Source organism: Macaca mulatta, chromosome 12 (assembly GCF_049350105.2).
Source record: "Macaca mulatta isolate MMU2019108-1 chromosome 12, T2T-MMU8v2.0, whole genome shotgun sequence".
Classification (NCBI taxonomy): Eukaryota; Metazoa; Chordata; class Mammalia; order Primates; family Cercopithecidae; genus Macaca; species Macaca mulatta.
Window position 1 is genome coordinate 6387787 of NC_133417.1, and position 25424 is coordinate 6413210.

The window sequence follows — 25424 nt, forward strand, 5'->3', positions numbered from 1 at the left end:
CACTTTATTGTAAGAGGCATTTACTGAGCGCCCAATATATGCCTAGCACTGGGCCGGGTGCTGCCACCTAAGCGAGCACGATCAATGCAGTCTATCAGGGAGGCCCTGACCGCCAAGCAGCGGGCCCCTGCAGTCCACCATGCCACCCCCGGCCCCTAGCGCGCCGCTCAGCACACTTGGAGCGCCCAGTAACTGTTAGATTCCAATGACGCCGCGGAGGCGGCCCCGTCCCCGGCCCGCCCTCCCGCCCGCCGCTCCCGCCGCTCCCGCCGGGGTCGCCTGGGAGGCAGGACGCTGGCGCTGCAGGGAGAGCGCGGTGGGCGGAGCCGCTAGGGGGCGCGGCGGGGGCGCACCTTTTCTCGGGCCGCGCGGATGGCGGCGCCGGGCGCAGGGCCTGGGCCGGGGTCCGGGGCGCCCGCGGGGTTGGAGGCGGCCCGGCAGAAGCTGGTGCTGCGGCGGAAGAAGGTGCTGAGCACCGAGGAGATGGAGCTGTACGAGCTGGCGCAGGCGGCGGGCGGCGCCATTGACCCCGACGTGTTCAAGTGAGCGGGGCGGGAGGGGGCCGCATCCTCGCCAGACACCCCGACCTCTGCTCTCCGGGTCCCCCGGTCCCACTGGTCGGGAGGAGCCCCCCGCGCCCCTGTCCCCGTCCTTGTCGGGTCTTCAGGGAGGTGGCCGCGCCAGGCGGAGAGGGCTCACCGGCCCCGCGTCTGTCCCCGCCAGGATCCTGGTGGACCTGCTGAAGCTGAACGTGGCCCCCCTCGCCGTCTTCCAGATGCTCAAGTCCATGTGTGCCGGGCAGAGGCTAGCGAGCGAGCCCCAGGACCCTGCGGCCGTGTCTCTGCCCACGTCGACAGTGCCCGAGACCCGAGGTCAGACCTGGGCCCGCTGTCCCTGCCCCAGTGGCGGGGGTGGCGGGCGGGGAGGGGGCAGGCGCGGCACAGCGGCGGCGTGGCCCTGAGTGGCCAGGCCTGTCTGTCGGTCTCGGCCCAGCACCTGCAGGGCCCATCCGTGGGCTCTGCTCCCGGGCTTCGCTACCAGCCTTAGGAGGCACGTCCAGGTCAGGTGGACGCAGAGTGCGTGCCCCAGGGTGGTCCAGGCTGGGTAGGGCTCCTCTGCTTAGCTCCTCCCCACCTCTTCACTCAGGCCTTCATCTTACAAAGTCCAGAATCAAGAAGGTTTGGGGCTGGGCGCCGTGGCTCACACCCATAATCCCAGCACTTTGGGACGCCACAGCGGGAGGATCGTTTGAGGCCATGAGTTTGAGACCAGTCTGGGTGACAGGGTGAGATCCTGTCTCTAAATATGTTTTTCAAAAGACAGTGTCGATCCCTGTCCTGTGGTGTACAGCATCCGGGGAAGTGCCCAGGGAGCGGGGCAGGCAGAGGTCTTCCTGCCTGCACCCCACCTAGGCCCCGTTCCTGCGCAGGGGCTTGGCCAGCCCTGGCCAGCTTCCCTCTGATGATTGCAGGAAGGGAGTCAGAGGCAGAACTCCCAGGATGCAGAGGCCTGCGGGGTCTGAAGGGCCTCCTCCCTCTCCAGTGTGGTGACTGGGCTGAGCAGATGCTGGGGCTGAGAGTGTCATGGTGGAGCCTCCGTCCCTGCTCATCCTCCCCGCATGTTGCTTCTGCTCCTGATGGCTCTCTCTGAAATGCAGCACAGCGTCCCAGGCCAATGGAAGAAGGCCCAGAGCTGGCTCTCTGCCTGGAAGCGCCAGGATACCCGCGCAGGCATCCTGAGAAGGCGTGGGGAGCAGGCTGCCTTCATGGGGGGAGCGCCAGGGCCTGGGCACCCACGCCCCCTGACCCAAGAGGGCCCGGGCACCTGTGTGCTGGCCTTTTCACTGACCCTCGCTCTGTCTGCTCTCTTTGTGTCTCTCTCTGACCTCCAGAGGCCTCCTTTCTCTCTGCCAGGAACAGTAGCCCCCCAGCAAGTTCCTCCTTTTTCTCCAGCCCGCAGCCTTCGGCCTCTCCCGTTCTGCTCCACAGCCTGGCTGCTGCACACTCGCCTCTCTCTCCAGGCCCCCCGGGTTCCCTCCGCTTCTCTTGCTGCCTGTTCTCTCCTTTTGCAGGTTGCGTTTATTGGCTTATCTCTGGGGGTTGGTGCTCTCCCTTGTTTCCATTTAAACTGCCTGGCCCCAGGAGGCCCAAGCAGCTTTGAGCTGCAAGGGCAGGACCATGCAGGCCACCGCTGCCCTGCCACTTAGCAACAGGGCAGGATTTCTGACTCGGTTTGTTAGAGACATGGTATGACAGTCTCTAGACCCCACAGTCGGGCTGGCATCCGGGGACAGGACCAACACCCCCACACTCCAGAGGCAAACTGTGGTGAGTGTAAAGAGCCCTGCTCCAGGGGAGGACAGCTGGCCAGGGTGCGGTGTGCTGTGCTGGAGAGCACAGCCACGACTACTGTGCTTGTCACCTCGGCCTCTTAGAAGTTGCCCCCTACCCGGACAGGAAGTCTGGAGGCTGAAACAGAGAGTCCCACCTTCCCCGAGTCTCCTGGGATGCCATCTCACACGGATGCCATGTGCTGGTCCCATGGCCACACTCCAGCACTCAGCCCCTTTGCCCGCCTCACTCCTGAGTTGGGGCCACTTTCCAGGTGTCACCAGGTGTGATCAGGGGCCCAGAGCCAGGGGCCTGTGAGAGCCCAGGGGTCTTTGGTCACACCTCCTGCATGTGCCTCCCGACAGCGCCCACCTCACTGCCACCCAGAGCTCAGGCCCAAGGGAGGGTGGAGGGGGCTGAGGGACAGGCCTGGAGTAGGGGTGTAGGGACTGCAGGCTGAGATGAGCAATTGAGGGGCAGGTTTCCAGCAGAAGGGAAACTGGGAACAGAGTCCTTGTCACTCCAGGGGATGTTGCTGCTCACTCAGGGGCCCTGGGTGCCAGGCCCAGCTCTCAGGGCAGAGGGCGTGGCGGGGAAGTGAGATGGTCACGCTCAGTTCAGTGAGAGGCAGTGAAGAAAACTGCCAGCAAGACCAGCGTAGTGGCTTACACCTGTAATCCCAGCACTTTGGGAAGTCAAGGCAGGTAGATCCCTTAAGCTCAGGAGTTCAGGACCAGCCTGGGCAACATAACAATACCCCATCTCTACAAAAAATACAAAAACTAGCCAGGCAGGGTCGGGCGCAGTGGCTCACACTTGTAATCCCAGCACTTTGGGAGGCCGAGGTGGGCGGATCATGAGGTCAGGAGATTGAGACCATCATGGCTAACACGGTGAAACCCCGTCTCTACTAAAAATACAAAAAAAAAAAAAATTAGCTGGGCATGGTAGCGGGCGCCTGTAGTCCCAGCTACTCAGGAGACTGAGGCAGGAGAATGGTGTGAACCCGAGAGGCAGAGCTTGCAGTGAGCCATTATCACACCACCGCACTCCAGCCTGGGCGACAGAGCAAGACTCCTCAAAAAAAAAAAAAAAAAAAAACTAGCCAGGCAGGCATGGTGGTGGTGCCCGTCTATAGTCCCAGCTACTTGGGAGGCTGACATGGGAGGATCGCCTGAGCCTGAGGGAGATGTTGCAGTGAGCTAAGAGCTTGTAACTGGACTCCAGCCTGGGCAACAGAGCAAGACCCTGTCTCAAAAAAAAAAAACAAAAAAAGAAAAGAAAAACCGCTAGCAATGGAGATGGGAGGAGGCTTCAGAGCCCAGAGAGCAGCAAGGGTTACACGGGGCGGAGCAGGAGGAAGCGGGGGTCAGCAGAGCTCCACAGGTGTGAGCTGTGGCAGTGGGAGGGGGTGGGTGAGGCAGAGTGCTGTGCAGATGCTGCTAGGCCCAGGGTGGGAGGAGGGAGGTTGGGGGCACAGTCAAGATGTACGTGGGGGTTGTGGCACTGGAAATGCAGGCATAGAGGGGCCGGGAGGATTGGGGGTGCCATGCGAGCAAGTGGGGGCTCCGAGAGAATTTACCCAAGGACAGGAGTGGCCTGGAGTGCTGGGCCCCTCGGGGTCTTTTGTTCCTCGAGGGCTCTATCCTGGAAGCATAGCCCAGGTCCGGTCCTATAGGCTGGGGGCAGAAAGCCAGGACATGAGGGCACGGAGGCCCCTGTGGGGATAGAGTGGAGCCTGAGGAGGGGGTGGAAGGGAATGGGGCCACACCAGGAGTGCTGAGTGAGAGGCAGAGGCCACAGATGGAATGCTGAAGCTCTCTGAGGCCCACATGTTACAGCATCTGACCAGCTCCGGCTGCCCTGGTAACGGCAGAATCAGGTGGAGGACATAAGGGGGTTGTCAGAGTGATCCGGCTGGGGGGCATGGAGGCCACGGATTTCCCACAGGACTCGGGTGTGGAGTTCTGCAGGCTGTGGGCCAGGCCCACGCGAGCTTGCCTCTGAGCTGCAGCAGGCACCTTGGGTCCTCTGGATGCCTGTTCCCTAGCCATCCAGACCGCCTGGGGGAACCACCACCACCAGATTCACTCACACCCACAGGGCAGGGGAAACAGAAAACCCCAGAAGCACGGAAGGGTGATGCTTGTCTTGGTAAGAGTCTGGGTGATACTTGTCTTGGTAAGAGTCTGGAGTCACTGAGGGAAAAATAAATTCAGTCAAGCATTCTATTGAAGTTTAGGGAAACTATACATTTTAAAAGTCGTCCAGAGCATGCACGTAAGATGACACTTTGGAGTGTGGAAGCCGTGAGTCTCACCTGAGCTGTGCTGCCTGATACAGGAACCTCAAGCCACACATGGCTGGTGTGGTCATTGCACTGCGTGTGTTATGCACAGCAGATGCCAAAGGACTGGTGCAAAAGGGAATGCAAAAAGCCCACCACACCTTGGGAGGCCGAGGCTGCTGGATCTCTTGAGCTCAGCAGTTCAGGACCAGCCAGGACAACACGGGGAGACCCAATCTCTACAAAAAATACAAAAATTAGCAGGGCATGGTGGCACACATCTGTAGTTCCAGCTGCTTGGGAGGCTGAGGCTGGAGGATAGCTTGAGCCTGGGAGGTTGAGGTTGCAGTGAGCTGTGACTGCACCACCGCACTCCAGCCTGGGTGAGAGAGTGAGACCCTGTCTCAAAAATAAACCAAAAACCCCAGGTGAATGAGGCTGGGCATTGGTTCACACCTGTAATCCCAACACTTTGGGAGGCTGAGGCAGGAGCATCACTTGAAGCTCGGAGTTTGAAACCAGCCTGAGCAATGGCAAGACCCCACCCATCTCTACAAACAAGAAAAAGAACAAAGGTGAATGCAACATCTTATGAATAACTTATGCACTGATTACATATTGAAATAATACGTTGGATATTTTAGATTGATTACAGTATTTGAGCTAATTCTGCATTTTCTTTACTACTTATTTATTTTTGAGACAGAGTCTCTGTCACCTAGGCTGGAGTGCAGTGGCATACTCATAGCTCACCGCAGCCTCAACCTCCTGGGTTCAGGCAATCCTCCCACCTCCTCTTGAGTAGCTGGGACTACAGGTGCACACTGCCACACCTGGCTAATTTTTTGATTTTTTTGTAGAGATGGAGGTCTCACTGTGTTGGCCCAGCTGGTCTCTAGCTCCTGGCCTCAAAGTACCCATCTTGGCCTCCCAAAGTACTGGAATTACAGGCGTGAGCCACTGACCCCTGCTGAGCCAGGCTGGTTTTTTTTTTTTTTTTTTTTGAGACGGAGTCTCGCTCTGTCGCCCGGGCTGGAGTGCAGTGGCCGGATCTCAGCTCACTGCAAGCTCCGCCTCCGGGGTTTACGCCATTCTCCTGCCTCAGCCTCCCGAGTAGCTGGGACTACAGGCGTCCGCCATCTCGCCCGGCTAGTTTTTTGTATTTTTTAGTAGAGACAGGGTTTCACTGTGTTCGCCAGGATGGTCTCGATCTCCTGACCTCGTGATCCACCCATCTCGGCCTCCCAAAGTGCTGGGATTACAGGCTTGAGCCACCGCGCCCGGCCTCCAGGCTGGTTTTAACATTCAATGGTCATTGACTATCTTTGGGCTTAGGAGGGCCCTCCAGGGACCAGGCCTAGGGGCATCAGTCACCCCGCCCTCACACCCCAACCACAGGCACACTTGGTTCAATGCCACTGTCTAGCCCGTGTGACTTAGCGGCGCCTCCCGAGGGAGCAGGGCTAAGCCAAGCTGGTTTTCCCACTGCACGGCACTGCAGGCCACTCTATTCTGGGCCTTCTCATCCTTCATAAACTGAGGAGGCCTGAACAGGGCTCCCCACTAACCCCGAGAGCACGCAATTCCTGAAGATTTCCAGGATTTTCTTAATATCAATTATGGCTTAAAGTTATGTTGGTTTCATACTTACAGGGTTTGTCAACCCTGTCAGATTTAAAGATAAGTATTATTAGCCAGGTGTGGCCCCATGCTTGTCGTCCCAGCTACTTCACATGAGTTTGGGGCAGCGATGAACTGTGATTGCATCACTGCACTCTAGCCCGGGTGACAGAGCAAGACTCAGTCTCTAAACCCCTCTCCGCCACCACTTAAAAAAACAAAAAAAAAAAACAAAAAAACATCATTTGCTCCTTTCTGCTTCCCCCTCATCCTTGTTTCCAGAACGGACCGGGTCATTACTGAGGGGAGGAGAGGAAACTCAGATGGCGGCAAACTGAAGGGAAGGCGGCTCTGAGTCAGGCCCAGGTCTGCAGCCTGCTATGCCGCTGGCTGTGGGGAGCTAGGCATTAGTAACCTCGAGAGCACATGGGCGCCTAAGCACCCAGGTTAGGCCGCGGCTACAGAAGATCTGCCTCTGTCTGGCCTGGCCTGCGGAGGGACTGTGGCCTCAGGAGGATGCTGGCCCAGTGGGAGCTGCTGCAGGGTGGCGGGTCCTGTCTGCTCATGGAAGACAGAATCCTCACCCCTTGACCAGTCAGTGGAGACTAGAATAATGGCAGTTTGTACCACAAGAGACGCGTGGTGGCTGTTCTCTGCTTTGTGCCGTTTTCACGAGTCACTGCTGGGCTGAGGTGGCCAAACGTCACCCACCACGTGTTCTTGACTGCACTCCTCCTTGACTCAGGGCAACCCCGACTCCATCTTTGTTGAGTCAAGTGTGCCAAGCTGTTCCAAGCATGACACTGCTATAACCCTCACCACCACCAGGCAAGAATGAGCAAAGATCTCATTCTCTGAGGAAGAACTGCCCAGAAACTCATAAGGAGGGCTGTCCTATCCCTGCAGGGCATGGGGAGAATTTTGTGGTATTAGCATCGGAAGGGAGCTAGAGGTACCTCTGGAAGAGCCAGGGTCCTCGGCATCTCAGACACAGGAGTCTGCTTGTTCAAGGTGACAGATGGTGAAACAGAAATGACCTAATGGATCCCTAAACACCCAGTTACATCTTTTCTCCAGGAATGCAGTTTCCCATTGCAGGTTATTTGACTACACTTGCTAAGAGGCCAGGGAAGGACCAGGATTGAGGCTGGGCGTTCTGTTGGCTGACCCTTGTCTGGAGTCACCCTAAAGTGGTGGCAGGGCAGTTCCTGCAAGGGACTGCCCCAAACCTTTCCAGGATGAGCCAGTTGGGATTCCAAAGGAAGAAACAATGCCAGAGTGGTCAGTCCAAAGCATTTGTTAGGGAACTTACATAGAGAGGGGGCTGCAGTGTGCCCTCATGAGGGGCAGCCAGGAAAGAGGTTGTGCCTGGGTACACCGCACTGAGGGGGTGGGGTGTGGAGTTTCTATGACAGTGCAAGGAATTTGGCTGGGGTGGGACCGGTTTCCACATGCTTAGCAACATATCAGATCTTTCAGTGTTCCAGGTAACAACCTAAACCTGTGTCAGTGTCTGAGAAGATGCAAGCCCCAGCCAGGGTTCCAGCCTGCAGGGGGAACATGTAGCTGACTAGGTCAGAGTGGTCAAGGCACTCCCTCAGTCAGGACAAAGGAAACGCTGGGGGGACGAAATGGGGGACCCAACACTGAGGCAGGGGACACATGCCCTGTTTAGAGCCCATGGGGCAGACCCTGCCAAGCCAGAGCAGGGGAAAGCCCTGGCCAAGGCACTCTGCACGGCGAGCCTGCCACCTGGGTACATTTGTACCTTGCAGGGTCCTCTCAGTCAGTCTTGCTGATGCTGTCAACACCCTGAGCCCAGGGAAATCCATCCCATTAAAATAAAGCTCTGGCCCAAGTGTAGTTGCAGATCTTTCTTGGCTATCTTAAAGTGTAAAGTAAGCAAATTACAAATCAAAGAATCTCTGAACCAGTGGTCTTCATCCGAGAAAGACACTGGTGGTCAGAAAGTCTCAAGCATTCAGACTGTGGCAGGAACCCTGTCATGGAATCTGGCAGCTAAACCCGAAAGCAAGAGGGTTGACCACTGTTTGCGGAACACTCGGGTAGGTAGGAAACAATGAAAGAGCTTCCAAAATCAAAATCAGAAACCCAATTCCAGGACCTGGTGACTGCAGTACTTCCTGCCCGTCACCATCTGGGGCAGCTCAGATGTACAGTCCAGCATGAATGCACCTTGAGGATGAGGCAGCGCATCCATGCTGCTGCTGCCGCTGATGGCACCGTCAGGGCAGACTAGGTTTGCTGTCCAGGCCAGGTGTGCACCAGCCGCACCTACCTTTCCCTAAATGGACCCGTGGCATGTGTCCTTTCAAAATGTTCCCTTGGCAGTGTGCTCCTTGCATGGCTTTGCTCCTGGGACACATCCTAAAGGTTCCCCTGCACACTGCCAAGGGCTTCTGGGGCATGACCTGTCTTTAGTGGTTCTGAGTCTCAGGACTGGGGCTAATGCAGAGCCTCTCGCTGAAGCAGCCTTGATGGAAATATGTAGACACAAATGTTGCCCAAGGAGCACGAGTACCACAGGTGCTGCAGTTACGGGGCTCACCCATTCCTAATCATTGTGCTTTGTGTCTCCTCAGGGAGAAACAAAGGCAGCACTGCCCTCGGGGGAGCGTTGGCCCTGGCGGAACGCAGCAGCCGCGAAGGATCCAGCCAGAGGATGCCACGCCAGCCCAGCGCTACCAGACTGCCCAAGGGAGGCGGGCCTGGGAAGAGCCCTACGCGGGGCAGCACCTAGGATGGGGCAGAGACTTGTCACATCTTTGTTCCCAGCAAAGGCTACGTGTTATCTCCTTCAGTTGATAATAAACCTTTCTGAGATGCAGAGGGTCCAGGTCAGACGTTCTCTACCTTTTTTTTTTTTTTTTTTTTTTTAATATTAAGGCACAGACTTAGAATGAGTTTTCTGTGCCAGTCTTAATTGTGCCACAGCAAACTAACGTGATCCCTTCACCATGGGTCAACTTCCTGAACCTAATTTGAGTTCTAAGAAAAGGTATCTGGACTGCCAGGTCTTTTATAAACAGATGTCAACAAGCTTCACTTGAAGTGAAATGTGGGAGGTTTTTGTTTGTTTGTTTGTTTGTTTTCAAGAGTCTCTGTTGCCCAGGCTGGAGTGCAGTGGTGTGATCTCAGCTCACTGCAAGCTCCGCCTCCCGGGTTCACGCCTTTCTCCTGCCTCAGCCTCCTGAGTAACTGGGACTACAGGTGCCCGCCACCACGCCCGGCTAATTTTGTTGTATTTTTAGTAGAGACGGGGTTTCACCGTGTTAGCCAGGATGGTCTCGATCTCCCACCTCATGGGAGGTTTTCTACCAAGACAGCTGACAGTGCTGAGGGACAGGGTGGTTGTGTGTGTGCAGAGAGGGCGAATGCTGCCCTCCAGGTTAAGGAGGAGCACTGGGGTCAGCATGGATGTGTTGTGACCTTCTGTGGGTCATGAATGCTGTGCAGAACTTGGTTAATACCCTTTCCCCCTCTAAAATGTCCTGACCTTACACATTTGACCCACAGCTTTAGAGACTTCACGGACGAGCCCCATCCACAGACCTCCAACACTTCACTTCTAGTGTCTTCCTTTTAAGCCAGCATGACCCATCAATAAAGAAGCCCGAAAACTCGCAAATTCAATTGAAAACCCTGACTCTGCTTTCCTAGAATTTAGGAAATCTATACTTTGAACGCTTGGCTTTGAAGAAACACTGTTTTCCCCTGGTCAGTTTACTTCCGTGGCAGCTGCTTAAGTATGTACAGTCCTGCTGCACCCAACCCCACGCCAGCAGGGCAGGCTGGCGCCCCTCTGCTGTCCATGCAGTCTCTGGGGTCCCACCAGCTCCTGTAAGGCAGAACTAAGCTGCATGACACACAGAGGTCTTGGTTTTGTACAGAACCTTTAATTGCAAACAACTTGAAAGCAGCCATCCTGGGGGTGGCAGGGGAGAACTCACCACACCCTCCCCTCAGTATTCTTCGCCTTCTTCAGCCTCAGCTTCCACGGAATCCACGCCCACCTCTTCATAATCCTTCTCCAAAGCTGCTAGGTCCTCTCGGGCCTCAGAGAACTCTCCCTCTTCCATGCCTTCGCCCACGTACCAGTGCACAAAGGCCCGCTTGGCATACATGAGATCGAACTTATGGTCCAGGCGGGCCCAGGCCTCCGCGATGGCCGTGGTGTTGCTCAGCATGCACACGGCCCGCTGCACCTTGGCCAGGTCTCCCCCGGGGACCACTGTGGGGGGCTGGTAGTTAATGCCCACCTGCCGGAGAAGGGAAAGAAAGCAGTCTGTGAAGCTTATATCAAACCTAGAAATGGTAGCTACTTTTCCTCAAACAGAAGACACCCTGTGGGTGACAAGGAGGATACTCAGTTCACCTCACAAACATCACTAAGCCCTTCTCTGCACCAGGCAGGGTGATAGTCCGAGATGGAGAACAGAGACAGGAACCTTGGAGGTAGCCACCCTGGTGGGATCCTAGGCTACCTGAAGGGCTGTGTCCTAGTACCTGTGACATGTGATAGGTGCCCAGGTGAAGACAGTCTTCCCTCTGAAAATGTATGCTGCTTGTCTTCTTTGTAGATTACAATTAAATTCTGTAGCTAAACTTCTTCCACCCGGATAGATTCAGAGTACACAACTCTTCCCCATGCTATCACAAGGAACATCATACCCACTTCTGACCCACAAAACAAGCCACTGTGGATATGCAAAGGTGGCTGATCATGGGTCAAGAGTCATATGAATGCTGCTACCGCAGCATCAGGAAGTGGTCGAAGTGGTCCATGTGCCTGCCTAAGTAGGGGGTGGCATTCCAAGGTGGTAACCAAAGGGGAAGCATTCCAAGTTTCAGAACTCAGGATTAACATGACCTGAGGTCCTGGCAGCAGTGCATAGGGTCAACTAGAGCAGGGATCAGCACACTTGTTCTATAAATGACAACATCAGGCCAGGTGTGGTGGCTCAAGCCTGTGACCCCAGCACTTTGGGAGACTGAGGCGGGCAGATCACGTGAGGCCAGGGGTTTGAGACCAGCCTGGCCAACATGGCGAAACCCCATCTCTACTAAAAATACAAATATTAGCTGGGTGCAGTGGCTCATGCCTGTAATCCAGCACTTGGGAGGCTAAGGCAGGTGGATCACCTGAGGCCAGGAGTTCGAAACCAGCCTGGCCAACATGGCAAAATCCCATCTCTACCAAAAATACAAAAATTAGCAGGTGCCTGTAATCCCAGCTACTTGGGAGGTGGAGGCAGAGAAGTTCTTGAACCTGGGAGGTGGAGGATGCAGTGAGCCAAGATCGTGCCACTGCATTCCAACCTGGGTGACAAAGCAAGACTGCCTCAAAAAAAAAAAAAAAAAAAAAAAAAATTTCCCGGGCATGGTGGTGCATGTCTGTGGTCCCAGCTACTCAGGAGGCTGAGGTGAGAGAATCACTTGAGCTTGAGGGCAGAGGTTGTAGTGAGCCAGGATCACACTACTGTACTCCAGCCTGGGGTACAAAGCAAGACCCTATCTCAAAAAATAAATAAAAAAACAAATCTCACCACAGATATACAGTGTGATGACTCAGAAAGAGAGTTCAAAAGACATCACTGGGCTGGGCGCAGTGGCTCACAACTTTAATCCCAGCACTTTGGGAGGCTGAGGTGGGCAGATCGCCTGAGGTCAGGAGTTCAAGACCAACCTGGCCGACATGGTGAAACCCCGTCTCTACTAAAAATACAAAAATTAGCCGGGTGTGGTGGTGGGTACCTGTAATCCCAGCTACTTGGGAGGGTGAGGCCGGAGAATTGCTTGAAACCAGGAGGCAGAGGTTGCAGTGAGCTGAGATCATACCACTGCACTCCAGCCTGGTCAACAGAGCAAGACAGTCTCCAAAAAAAAAAAAAAATTCAGTGGATCAATTATCAACTCTGGTTCACTACTTTATGCCCACATGCCTAGCCCATGGAACAGGGAGAGTCTCCCCAAAGGATGCGGGCCTTCAGGGACAGTGTTATTTTGTGCGTCTGCTGCTTGCTGAAAGGCCTACACATCACCCAGTCATACCTTAAATCCAGTCGGGCACCAATCCACAAACTGGATAGTGCGCTTGGTCTTGATGGTGGCGATGGCCGCGTTGACGTCTTTGGGGACCACGTCCCCCCTGTACAACATGCAGCAGGCCATGTACTTGCCATGGCGAGGGTCACACTTGACCATCTGATTGGCTGGCTCGAAGCAGGCATTGGTGATCTCGGCCACGGACAGCTGCTCGTGGTAGGCCTTCTCGGCTGAGATGACCGGGGCGTAGGTGGCCAGGGGGAAGTGGATGCGGGGGTATGGCACTAGGTTGGTCTGGAATTCCGTCAAGTCCACATTCAGGGCCCCATCGAATCGCAGGGAGGCTGTGATGGAGGACACAATCTGCCCAATCAGGCGATTGAGGTTGGTGTACGTGGGACGCTCGATGTCCAGGTTGCGCCGACATATGTCATAGATGGCTTCATTGTCAACCATGAAGGCGCAGTCAGAATGTTCCAGGGTCGTGTGGGTGGTCAGGATGGAGTTGTAGGGCTCCACCACGGCCGTGGAGACCTGGGGGGCTGGGTAAATGGCAAACTCTAGCTTGGACTTCTTGCCGTAATCCACTGAGAGCCGCTCCATGAGCAGAGATGCAAACCCAGAGCCAGTGCCGCCCCCGAAACTGTGGAAGATGAGGAAGCCCTGCAGTCCCGTGCACAGATCCGCCTGAGAGAAACCAGACAACATGAGTCAATGGCCGTGGAAGCCACACCACCAACCTCCAACAAGCCAAGGCCACTTCTCTTTGCCTCTGAAGACTTGATATGGATTCAAATCATCCATAATAAACACGTAGTACACTTTGAAGCAAAGAAAAGCAGACAAAGATCTACAGACAAATCACCATTGCAGACTCAGTAGGACTCAAGATGCTGGTCTAGGTTTTTGTTTGTTTGCTTGTTTGTGATGGAATCTTGCTCTGTTGCTCAGGCTGGAGTGCAGTGGTGCAATCTCAGCTCACTGCAACCTCTGCCTCCCGGGTTCAAGCAATTCTCCTGCCTCAGCCTCTCAAGTAGCTGGGAGTACGGATGTGCACCACCACACCCAGCTAATTTTTGTATTTTTAGTAGACATAGAGTTTCACCATGTAGGCCAGGCTGGTCTCAAACTCCCGACCTCAGGTGATACACCCACTTCAGCCTCCCAAAGTGCTGGGATTACACGTGTGAGTCACCGTGCCCGGCCAACATGCTGATCTAAATTTTGATAAAATGACCTCCCTTTCACCTTCCAAGAACTACCCTCCCATGCAAGCCAATGGCCACATGAAACCTTCTCTTCTTACCAGTTTGCGGATCCGGTCCAGGACTAGGTCAACAATCTCCTTGCCGATGGTGTAATGGCCTCTAGCGTAATTATTGGCTGCATCTTCTTTCCCAGTAATCAGCTGCTCTGGGTGGAAGAGCTGCCTGTAGGTCCCTGTGCGCACTTCATCTACAAAAGAGACAGTGTGTGCTGTGAATCTTTAAGGCCTGTACTCACCAAGATGGACACATTCCAGGACTGTTCACTTCTACAGAGTACATGCTGGTCAAAGTACATGACCTACAAGTCATAGGTCAACAGTGGCAGCATCTGGTAGACAATATCTCTGTGTGATAACCAAACTGCATATGCAATTTATGACTTTACGAAGTTACACTCAGCTTGTGGTATACATGTCAGCACGACCAGTTCCGAGTGAAAGGAAATAAGCTCTTACACTCCTACGCAGGTACACAATTCTTTCCTACGTGTAGCTACATCAAAGGCTATAAGTTAAAAACTCATACAACCTGGGAAGTCACCAGATCAGTGTGACTTATGCAGGGCAGTCCCATCAGGGCACCCTGGATGACCTGGGTCTCACAGGCTTTCAGGTGATGCTGTCATTTCCTAGGGGGCCACTGAAAGGTGCTGCCTCTTGGCAGCTGTCTTTGGAAACTACCTCAGGCTGCTATTCTGAAGGAAGCAAATGACTGTTCTGTACTTACCTTCTATGCCTAAGATGCAGGTCAAGACTCTCGTGCACCAGCATAAAAGAGTGCAGAGCATTCAGGAGGGAACCAAGGCTACTGCACCCTGCAGGCAGGGCCATCTGAGCAGGGCTGAGGCAGCCACAAGGGAATCCCTCCACAGCCCATCTTACTGCTGGCAAAGCAGCTTTTCCCTGTAGGTCAGGTTTTCCTAGATTAGGAGCCAAGTCTCACAGACACTTTCATCACGAGCCTTTCAGTTTCTCTCCTAACAACGCCACGGGCATATGCCTGTCCATCCCATCCTTTCGGCAGGAGGAGTCAAAGGAACCCACGCGGGACTTTAACACTGCTCTCCCACCCTCTCAGGAAAGCTGCCATCCAGTGCCCAGGCACCTACCGACCACAGTGGGCTCCAGGTCCACAAACACTGCTCTGGGCACATGCTTGCCAGCCCCAGTCTCACTGAAGAACGTGTTGAAGGAGTCATCCCCGCCACCAATGGTTTTATCACTTGGCATCTGACCATCGGGCTGAATTCCATGTTCAAGGCAGTACAGTTCCCAGCAGGCATTGCCGATCTGGACACCTGCCTGCCCCACGTGGATAGAGATACACTCGCGCTGTGAACCGGAACATAAATGTGAACCCATTCATTTCAAGGCAACTTGAAGCTATATGGCATGCAAATATTTTAATTTAATATTTATATAGTGCTTCAGTATCTGGTGCTTTCACAGTTGGTATTTCCTAGGAGGGTTAGGGGACTGATCCCTTCAGCCCTGTGAAAACTAACTTGCTGTAAACCATACCAGCTACTAAGTTCTACAGGTAGCCCTAGAACCTGTTTTCCACTACACAAAAATTAGGTTATTTTAAAACTTGGAAGCCATGTAATGTCAATAATTACCCCACATTATAGCCAGTCACAGTAATTCTCTGAAGAATATATAGCAGTTTTTGATTATGTCCTGATCAAAGGATAAGGTAGTTGGGTTGGGTAAGGAAATACAGAGTAGGTCTCAGGTCCCCATGGTCCAAGCGCAGGTGCTCAGTGTGTGTCCTCTCTCTGCCCCCCAGATCTACCCTCCATCATTCACCATCTGCTCTGTGCTCTCGGAGGCTGACCCTTGAGAACAGCATCAGAGGCCTTCCTTGCCCTCTGGATTCTTGCTGGTTTAGTCAATGGCAGGCAGCAGTGGGATACCGGGGGCTGGAGGAGAGCAACGCCAGGGTACTCCCTCCTTGGCCCCTTCCTGCTCAACTGCTGTGGGTGACCTGAATCCCTCTTAAGGCCACACTTTTGGCAGGTTGCCCTCTCAATTTCTTGTAACCACTCCCTCTCTCCACCCCTTGAAGCCTACAGGTGTAATGGCTCCCAGACATCATCAGTGCTGGGACACTGCACTGTCCTTTGGTGGTTTCTTTAAACCCTGCCAAGCTGGATGTGGTGGCTCATTCCTGTAATCCCAGCACTTTAGAAGGCTGAGGCGAGAGGATCGCTTGGGACCAGCTTGAGACCAGCCTGGATAACACAGTGAGACCCTGTCCCTGTGAAAAATTTACAAATTGGCCGGGCGCGGTGGCTCAAGCCTGTAATCCCAGCACTTTGGGAGGCCAAGACGGGCGGATCACGAGGTCAGGAGATCGAGACCATCATGGCGAACACGGTGAAACCCCGTCTCTACTAAAAAATACAAAAAAACTAGCCGGGCGAGGTGGCGGGCGCCTGTAGTCCCAGCTACTCGGGAGGCTGAGGCAGGAGAATGGCGTGAACCCAGGAGGCGGAGCTTGCAGTGAGCTGAGATCGCGCCACTGCACTCCAGCCTGGGCGACAGAGCCAGACTCCATCTCAAAAAAAAAAAAAAAAAAAAGAAAAATTTACAAATTAGCCAGGTGTGGTGGCACACACCTGTAGTACCAGTTACTCGGGAGGCTGAGGCAGGAGAACTGCTGGAACCCAGGGGTTCAAGGCTGCAGGGAGCCGTGATCCCGCAACTGTGCTCCAGCCTGGGCAACAGAGCATCTGTTGAGTGCTGTCAAAAAAAAAAAAAAGAAAAGAAAAGAAAAAAAAGGATAACTGACAAACCACAGGTATTCAGACTTGGGACTTGGGAATCTATTATGTTAATGGGTTGCTTTTTTTGTTTTTTTGAGGCAGGGTCTCTGTGGCCCAGGCTGGAGTGCAATAGCACCAGCAGGACTCACTGCAGTCTCAAACTTCCAGGTTCGGCTGATCCTCCCACCTCAGCCTCCCGAGTGGCTGGAACCACAGCCCCACATCACCACGCCCGGGGAATGTTTGTATTTTTTTGTAGAGCCCGGGTTTCGCCATGTTGGGTCAGGCTGGTCTCGAACTCCAGACGTCAGGTGATCCACCCGCCTCCACCTCCCCAAGGGCTGGGATTCCAGGCGTGAGCCACCGCGCCTGGCCTAACGCGTTGCCTCTGGGCGAACGAGGCAACGTTTCAGCTGCGTCTGAGCCTTAATTCCTAATCGGACCCACGTCCACGCCCCAGCCCCGTCAGCGAAGACGCCTGGGGCTCCTCGGTCGTTGCCGGCAGCACAGACTCGTGCACTCCCACGTGGAGACTGGAAAGCGGGCGCAGCGCCCTCCGTCTTCAGCAGGCGACGCCACTATTTGCTTTCTGGGGACGGGACACCGTCCATGGTCCCCGTCCACCGACTGAAGACCGGCAGCTTCATTTAAAACAAAAGCCGCCGTCCCTGCCCTGGGACCTGCAGATCCGGGAGACGATTCCGTGTCCTCCCGTCCCGCACTAGACCCCGCGTCCTTCTCCGGCTTCCTCTCAGCTCAGCGCCCAGGCCCGCAACAAGGTCCCTCCGTCCGCCCGAGGCCAGCTTCGTCTGCCTGGGCGTCTGCGGGGCGGGAAGGACCCGGGTCTTACCATGGCGAACTCCGCCGCTTCAGCCCGACGCTGCTTCCAGACCTCAACCGGCTGCCGCAGCTGCTGAGAGCCAACTGCAACCGTCTGCCCGCGCGCGCTGCACGGGATTGGCCCGCCGCTGCCAGGCTGCCATTGGCCTGGAGTTCCTGGGAGGCGGGCCGAAGGCCGGGTCCCAGTTCTGATTGGCCATTGCTCAACACGTGAAGTGGGGACGCTCTCTGATTGGATGCAGGATTGGCGGGAAGGCAGCGGGATCATGAAAGGCTTGGCGGGTGCTGAGGCATCTCCGGGATGTCTTCTGACCGGGATTGGAACAGCTACTGCACGGCTTTTGTGGGTCACAGAACATTGCCTTGCTCCCAGTGTGCCGCCGCCCCCTCCCTGAATGCCCCGAGCCTGCTCCTCTCCAAGCCTTTTTCAGATCTTTGCAAACAAGGCCGCTTCTGAGAGGCCTTCCCGCCATCTACCCAAGTCACAGCAGCGCTGCAATCACCCTGCTCTTCGCGTTCCCACCCAGCACCCGGGAAGTGGCAGGATTCAATCCCTTTTGTGACCCAAAAGGAGAAAACGGGCTGGGCGCGATGGCTCAACCCTGCAATCCCAGCACTTCGGGAGGCCGAGGCAGGTGGAGCACCCGAGGTCAGCAGTTCCCCGAGACCAGCCTGGCCAACATGGTGAAAACCCGTCTCTACTAAAAATACCAAAATTACCCGGGCTGGTGGTCGGCACCTGTAATCCCAGCTACATGGGAGGCTGAGGTAGGAGAATTGCTTGAACCTGGGAAGCAGATGTTGCAGTGAGCCGAGATTAGGCCACTGCACACTCCAGCCCGGGCAACACAGCCAGAGTCCGTCAAAAAAAAAAAAAAAAAAAAGGAAGAAAGGAGGCAAAATTAGCCTAAGTGGAGAGGTTGGGCCAGGCACAGCGGCTCATGCCTGTAATTCCAGTGCTTTGGGAGGCCACGACAGGAGGATTGCTTCAGGTCAGGAGTTCGAGACCAGCCTGGGCAACGTGGTGAGACCCACCTTGTCCGTTTCTACAAAAAATAAAATAAAATTAGCAAGGCATGGTGGCACGCGCCTGTAATCCCAGCTACTCAGGAGGCTGAGGCAGGAGAATTCCTTGAACCTGGGAGGCAGAGGTTGCAGTGAGCTAAGATCACACCACTGCACTCAAGCCTGGGTGACGGAGCAAAACGCCATCTTGAAAAAAAGAGTTTATTTGTGCCAAGTTTGAGAAGTGCAACCCTGGAGATGCAAGTTGTCTTAATATACACCTCTAATTAGCCGCAGTTACAAGTGGGTTTTTAAAGGAAAAGAAGAGACAGTTCCTAACTTACCAAGAATTTTGAAATTAGAGAGGAAGTCTTGCTGTGTTGCCTAGGCTGGTCTTGAACTCCTGACCTGAAGGGATCCTCCCACCTTGGCTGGCCTGGCCTGAGGAATTTATATTAAAATAACATAAGCTATTTATTGGGCCGGGCGTGGTGGCTCACACCTGTAATCCCAGCACTTTGGGAGGCCGAGGCAGGAGGATCACTTGAAGTCAGGAGTTCAAGACCAGCCTGGCCAACATGATGAAACCCTGTCTCTACCAAAAATACAAAAATGAGCCAGTCATGGTGGTGAGCGCCTATAGTCCCAGCTACTTGAGAGGCTGAAGTAGGATAATCACTTGAACCCAGGAGGTGGAGTTTGCAGTGAGCCAAGATCACACCATTGCAGTCCAGCCTGGGCAACAGAGTGAGACTCCATCTCAAAAAAAAAAAAAAAAAAGCTGTTTATTGTCTCTATATTGTCTACATTGTCACAAATTCCAGGAACAGGAAGATAATGGGTTAAGCTAGTCAGAAACAAAATGCCTTTAAACAGTCACCTGAGACATGGGTATGAGGGGTGTGACTGAAGTCCATATCCTGTCTTTTTGGGCCTGATAAATTCTGCACACCTCACATAACTCAAAGTGCTATGAATGCTTTTTCTTTTCTCATCAATTTAGTGGGAAGGAGTGGGTTTATGGCCAACAGGAAAGGGGAAGTCACACCCCTGTTCCAGGAAGAGCAGAGTGGGGACCGAATACCCATTTTGGAGGAGTTTGGAACAATCACCTGATACTTCCTTTTTATTTATTTGTTTTTCTGACACTGGTTCTCACTATGTTGACCAGGCTGGACTCAAATTCCTGGATTGAAGTGATCCCCAAGCCTCAGCCTTCCTTGTAGGCTGGGACTACAGGCGTGTGATTCTTCGCGGTTTGATTCTTCCATTCCTAAAGATCATTTAAGAGTGTGCATTCAGTTCTGGGAAAAGCACCAGTAGAGACGTGCTGGCTTACCCCCAGCTCATCACTAGGATGCCGCATCCCATCGTGGCACCTCCCTAGAGGGTGGCCAAGCAGGCCCTTAACTTTCCCTCCTGAGACGAGAGCAGAGCAGAGACAGGGAGCTCCACCAGTGGGATGGGACTCGTGAGGTCCAGGAGTTGAGACTTTTCTGTGGCCTTTGGGGACCTCCGGACAGTGCGATCAGGTCTGCCCTTAGAAGGATGCTTTGGCAGAAGGCGGAGGGGCAGGGACCGAATTCTGCGGACAGCCAGGAAAGTCGGAGGAGTCCACCGGCCCCCACCTCTTCTCCCCGGGAGGGCGAATCCTTCTGCCTTAGTCAGCCCCAGGCACCCTAAAAAAAATACCATTGACTGAGTGGCTTAAACAACAGGGTTTCATTTTCTCACAGTTCTGGAGGCTAAAAGCCCCAGAGGCCTCTTCCTGGTTTGCACACAGCCACCTTCTCACCACGTCCTCCCGTAGGATGGTAGCACCCAAGCTCTCTGGTCTCTTGTAAGGACACGAATCCTATTGGATCAGGACCTGCCCTTATGACCTCACTTAACCTTCACCATCTCCTTACAGGCCTTGTCCCCAAATACAGTCACATTGGGGATTAGCGCTTCAGCATCTAATATTGGCAGCGGGGGACACCATTCAGTCCATAGCCCTCCCTTTCCTCGGGGCTCCAACCACATCATGCGCAGAACTCAGCTGCAGCCCGCATCACAAGGTGCTCTTCAGTCCAGCCATGTGTCCTTCAGTAGCTGGGATACGTTCTCGACAATGCATCATCAAGTAATTTCACTGATGTGAACATCTTAGAGTATACTTAGACCAACGAAGGGGGTGCAGCCTACTGCACACCTAGGCCACATGGTATAGCATTTGCCCGTTGGCTACAGATCTGTGCAGCAAGGATTTGTGTATCTAAACACAGAAAAGCTACGGGAAAAATACGGTATTATAATTTTATGGGACCACTGTTATATATATACTCTCTGTTGTTGACCGAAATATCACTATATGCTACATGACTGCAATATTTATTTTTCTGATTATAAAAGCAACACAAATTCCCAGTAGAGGGTGTAGAAAATTAGCAACAAACTATTTACTGTAAATGACGAAAGAAAAATTGAGCCTTGGACATGCCCATTGTACTGTAAGTTATGATTCCATAACTACTTGTAGTAAACAGTGTTTCTGGCCCCTAAGTATTGCTGCCTTGTGTATTTTATTTAGTATACAGCACTAAAAAAAAGAGTTTTGTGAATTATTAAATCATTTCAGTAAGTCAGCTAACAACGTTTACAGACAGTCACTACACAGAAAGGAACACAAATTATTTCCTCTTTTGCTCAGATTCAAACAGCCTTGAGTGACAACTTAAGGACAAGGCGGCGCCTCAACAAGATCTCACACAGCGGCTACGGGGGCCAGAGAAGCAGCGCCGCACGGTGCAGCAGGAGGAGGAGGACCAGCACAAGGTAGGCAGCTTGGTTCTGGGTGAGAAAGGCTTCAGAGGCTTTGCAGAGTTTTGTAAGGTTGAGTTCATACAAATGTTTGAAGACCTCCTTGGCATCCCCGCTCATGGACTGTCCCTGCTGCCTGCAGGACACCAGGGCCAAGCCTGGTTCTAGGGCCCCTGCTGTGCCCAGTTGCTACACAGCCCATGTCAGCTGGCGGGGCTTGGCTCCCTGCCCTGGGTGCCTTTCAGAGTGCTGCCTGCAGCAGGCACCCACTTCACAGTCATCATCTGCCGTCTCCAGTTCAGCCCCGCAGAGTAAGCAGCAGCTCCCCCAGCCCGCCCATTCTGAATGAGGAACGATGTCCAGAGGGTACTGTGTTATCTGCAGTGACACGCTGCGCCTGACGCCAGTGACCTCGCCCTTTTCTCTACACCATGCCCCCTGCTCTTAGAAGGGGCATCTTAGCAATGACAGGGAACTGCAAAAGAGGACATATGTTAAAATGTGGCTGATTTCCCCATAACTCCTTTACAAATTTGGTTTTTAGTAAGATATGTGAACTTTATATTCAAATGCTATTAAGTATATAATAACACAATTAGGTTCTTTTTTCTTTTCTTTTTCTTTCTTTCTTTCTTTCTTTTTTTTTTTTTTTGAGACAGAGTCTCTCTCTGTCACCAGGCTGCAGTCCTGCAATCTCAGCTCACTGCATGGGCTCTATTTCTAAAATACATTCATTTATACACTGAAGTCCTTGGACATGTAGTTTGTGATCTGTCCTCTAAAATGTGCCAGATTTTAAGCCCAAACTGCTTTTTAAGATCATCCGTGGTATCATCCCCCTGCATGACTTGTCTGGGAGTGCAGTGCGGGCTGTGCGGCGTCTCGTTGCTTGACACAGTCACAGTGACTCTGAGCCGGACCAAGAGAGGCCTGGGGAGCCCTTTCCTCCCCATATGGTAAGGAAGGAGACCACTACTACTCCTGCTTCCCTCCTCCCCCCACCTTGCCTAGTTCACAAGACAGGAGTAAAGAGAAAGAAACAAAAGTAAGATAAATAGCCAGACAACCTTGGCACCACCACCCAGTCCTAGGAGTTAAACAAAGTAATAATAATAACATCAACCCCTGGCCTAAACTATTTGTGTTATCTGTAAATTCCAGACACTGTATGAGAAAAGCATTGTAAAACTTTCTGTTCTGTTAGCTGATGCATGTAGCCCCCAGTCACGTTTCCCACGCTTGCTCGATTTATCACGACCCTTTCACGTGGACCCCTTAGAGTTGTAAGCCTTTAAAAAGGCCAAGTATTTCTTTCTCAGGGAGCTTGGCTCTTAAGAAGCAAGTCTGCCGACGCTCCCGGCCAAATAAAAAACCTCTTCCTTCTTTAATCCGGTGTCTGAGGAGTTTTGTCTGTGGCTCGTCCTGCTACAGTGGGAGCCACCCTGCCAGCTTGCTCCAGGTCTTGTCACCTCCAGTCTTAGTCCGACAGGTGTGACAGTGACTACACAGCCAGATTCTTGGCCCGATCGGCTGCAGGGAGGTCAGAGTCATCAGGGCAGCAAGTGGTGAGGTTGGGTTGTCAGTGCAGCTGAACTCATGGTAAGTCCTACTTGTGGCCCTCCACCCAGGGAGACTTTGATTTAAATGTCTTTCTTCTTAAATTTCTTTTCTGTCTTTTTTAGTTTTTTAAGAGATGAGGCCTCACTATTTTGCCCAGGCGCTGGTCTTGAACTCCTGGGCTCACGTGATCCTCCCACCTCAGCTTCCCAAAGTGGTGGGATGACCGGCATGAGCCACAGTGCCTGGTCTGACTTAAATCTTCAGCACTTTGCCTACATGTTTTCTTCTGCTTCTGCTAATGTTTAAGTAACTAGATTGAATGCCCAGATGTTTTATTCACCTTTGCAGCTGTGTAGATGACATCAGGCAGAGGTTGACGTTACAGAGCCAGCTGTCCTGCTGGAAGCTACTCCATGCAGTGCAGGGTCCTTCTTGGTGTGGGGTTGGTGCTCAGCACCCGAGCCCAGGTGGTCTTCCCATTGCCTGCTTGGCTGGGGTGAGGCGAGCACAGGGCTTTTCCCAAGCAGGGGATTTTTCCCGTCTGTGACTTTCATCTGTAACCAGCATTGGCTGTCACTTGTAACTCTTCAATATAGTGTAAGACTAAACGTCCAGCCTTCCAGGCCTTTGTTAAGCAAACATAAAACATCTATACGTTTTTTTTCAGGAATTGGTTGAAGCTTCAGAGAGATTGAAATCCTAGGCCCAAGAACTGAAAGATGCCCATCAGCAGCAGAGGCTGGCCCCGCAGGACTTCCGGGAGCTCAGTGAGCTCATTGCAGAGCTCTGCTCCCAGAAACAGAAGGTGTGGGAAAGGAGGAGGAGATGGAAGTAGCCACGCAGCAAGTTGACGTGATGTGGCAGGAGATCTGAAGATCCAAGAAGCTGGAAAGCTCCTCTTTCTGTCCCAGCACTTTGGGAGGTCGAGGCCGGCGGATGGCCTGAGGTCAGGAGTTTCAGACCAGCCTGGGCAATATGGTGAAACCCCGTCTCTATTAAAAATGCAAAAATTAACCAGGCATGGTGGTGGGCACCTGTAATCCTAGCTATTGGGAGGCTGAGGGAGGAGAATTGCTTGAACCTGGGAGGCGGAGGTTGCAATGTTGCAATGAGCCAAGATTACGCCACTGCACTCCAGCCTGGGCAACAAGAGCAAAACTCTGTCTCAAAAAAAAAAAAAAGGAGGAAACTGTTTAGATATTTCAGCGATGGTACTGATTGGACTTTTGTATGACCTTAATAAAACATCTTTGAGAACTTGGGCTGCATTATGTAAATTACTTTAAAATGGATCTTAAGTTGTATGTGAACCCAAGTAAGTTGATCTGCCAAGCATGTATTTTGTGCTCATCCCTCAATATCTATTTGTGAAATTATTAAAAGAGGTTCCTATTCCTAAGTTTTAAAAATTCCTTTTTAAGTAAGTAGAGGGGATTTATGCTAAGCTGTGATATGGCCCGGCTTAATTGAATAAGAGAACCTGCAGTCCATAAAGGGCCAATGGCAGTAGTAAGGCAAATCATAGTCTAGGACACTTCAAGCACTTGCTTTGGACCAGTGCTACTGAAGCGTCTTGGTCTAAGCACTCCTTTACACTCTTACAAATCACTGGCAATCCCAAAGAGCGTCTACTTATGTAGATTACAGCTCTCAATATGCACCATGGCAGAAATCAAAACTGAGAATTCTTTCAATACAATAAAAACCCATTACGTGTTAACATAACATTTGTAAAGAAAAGTAACTATTTCTTTAAAAATCTAGTGAGAAGAATGGCATTTTTACATTATTTATTTATTTATTTTAAGATGGAGTCTCGCTCTGTCACTTAGGCTGGAGTGCAGTCGTGCAATCTCGGCTCACTGCAGCCTTTACCTCCCAGGTTCAAGCAATTCTTGTGCCTCAGCCTTTTGAGTAGCTGGGAATACAGACATGCACCACCATGCCCGGCTAATTTTTGTATTTTTAGTAGAGACAGGGTTTCACCATGTTGGCCAGGCTGGTCTCAAACTCCCGACCTCAGGTGAGCTGCCCTCCTCAGCCTCCCAAAGTGCTGGGATTACAGGCGTGAGCCACTGCACCCAGCCACATTTTTACATTTTTTAGTGTTTCTTTAATATCTGGCTTAATAGAACACGCTTGGGTTCTCATGTCTGTTTCTGCATTCCATCTGTTTTGATACACTGTTCTGGATGAAGTACATGAAGAACTCCTGGTTCCCACAGATAACTAATTAATTATTAAAAGAGGTTCCTGGGTGCTAAGTTTTAAAAATTCCCTTTTCAGTAAGTAGAGGGTATTCATTCTCTGACAATGTCTCGGGATCCCAGGGTTCTCAGCCCACACTTCGAGAACTGCTGCCCTGGGTATTCTGAATGTTCTGCTGTTGGTGAGTGACATGTTTTAAGCAATGCTTACTTTAAAATTTGATTAAAGGCCAGGGGCAGTGGCTCACATCTCTAATCCCAGCACTTTGGGAGGCCAAGGTGGGCAGATCGCTTGAGCTCAGGAGTTCAAGACCTGTCTGGGCAACGTAGTGAAACCCCATCTCTACCTGAAATACAAAAAAGTAGCTGAGTGTGGTGGCGTGCACATCTAGTATGAGCTACTCGGGAGGCTGAGTGGGAGGATCGCTTGAGCCTGGAAGGTGGAGGTTGCAGTGAGCCGAGATTGTGCCGCTGCACTCCAGCCTGGGCGACAGAGTGAGAATCTGTCTCAAAAAAATTCTGTTAAAATTTACTTGGCCGGGCGCGGTGGCTCAAGCCTGTAATCCCAGCACTTTGGGAGGCTGAGACGGGCGGATCACGAGGTCAGGAGATCGAGACCATCCTGGCTAACATGGTGAAACCCCGTCTCTACTAAAAAATACAAAAAACTAG

General features: G+C 52.7%; 2 protein-coding genes and 1 long non-coding RNA gene across 5 annotated transcripts; 2 read left to right on the forward strand and 1 right to left on the reverse strand.

The window, feature by feature from the left end:
• Window positions 1-346: 346 nt before the first annotated feature.
• Window positions 347-9102, forward strand: MZT2B (mitotic spindle organizing protein 2B). Of its 3 annotated transcripts, XM_015109790.3 has the most exons (4): window positions 352-542; window positions 724-872; window positions 1892-2071; window positions 8841-9085. In XM_015109790.3, exons 1-4 carry the CDS (start codon window positions 373-375, stop codon window positions 8996-8998), a joined length of 657 nt encoding a protein of 218 aa, XP_014965276.1. In that variant the 5' UTR covers window positions 352-372; the 3' UTR covers window positions 8999-9085. The 3 variants fall into 3 exon arrangements, with proteins under 3 accessions (NP_001180873.1, XP_014965276.1, XP_014965277.1); NM_001193944.2 differs by lacking the exon at window positions 1892-2071 and having other exon boundaries at window positions 347-542; window positions 8841-9102; XM_015109791.3 differs by lacking the exons at window positions 724-872; window positions 1892-2071.
• A 1032-nt stretch (window positions 9103-10134) lies between these two features.
• Window positions 10135-17507, reverse strand: TUBA3E (tubulin alpha 3e). Its single transcript, XM_001110230.5, has 5 exons — window positions 17189-17507; window positions 14680-14902; window positions 13610-13758; window positions 12310-12990; window positions 10135-10517 (listed from the first exon to the last, which is right to left on the reverse strand). The coding sequence occupies exons 1-5, from the start codon at window positions 17444-17446 to the stop codon at window positions 10221-10223; spliced, it is 1608 nt and encodes a 535-aa protein (XP_001110230.3). The 5' UTR covers window positions 17447-17507; the 3' UTR covers window positions 10135-10220.
• A 1514-nt stretch (window positions 17508-19021) lies between these two features.
• On the forward strand, window positions 19022-23797 carry LOC114671282 (uncharacterized). The gene is made up of 2 exons (XR_003721176.2): window positions 19022-21000; window positions 23213-23797. It is a non-coding gene; the product is annotated as an uncharacterized LOC114671282 (long non-coding RNA).
• The last annotated feature ends 1627 nt before the right edge of the window (window positions 23798-25424 follow it).

Bases quoted from the DNA above. Each gene is read 5' to 3' on its own strand.
- MZT2B (XM_015109790.3), top strand. From the start codon at position 373: ATGGCGGCGCCGGGCGCAGGGCCTGGGCCGGGGTCCGGGGCGCCCGCG. The intron at 543-723 runs GTGAGCGGGGCG...TGTCCCCGCCAG, and splicing joins ATTGACCCCGACGTGTTCAA to GATCCTGGTGGACCTGCTGA. The intron at 2,072-8,840 runs GTTGCGTTTATT...GTGTCTCCTCAG, and splicing joins CCTGTTCTCTCCTTTTGCAG to GGAGAAACAAAGGCAGCACT.
- TUBA3E (XM_001110230.5), bottom strand. From the start codon at position 17,446: ATGATCCCGCTGCCTTCCCGCCAATCCTGCATCCAATCAGAGAGCGTC. The intron at 14,903-17,188 runs GTAAGACCCGGG...TCCGGTTCACAG, and splicing joins AAGCGGCGGAGTTCGCCATG to CGCGAGTGTATCTCTATCCA. The intron at 10,518-12,309 runs GTATGACTGGGT...CTTCTCCGGCAG, and splicing joins GGTGCCCGACTGGATTTAAG to GTGGGCATTAACTACCAGCC.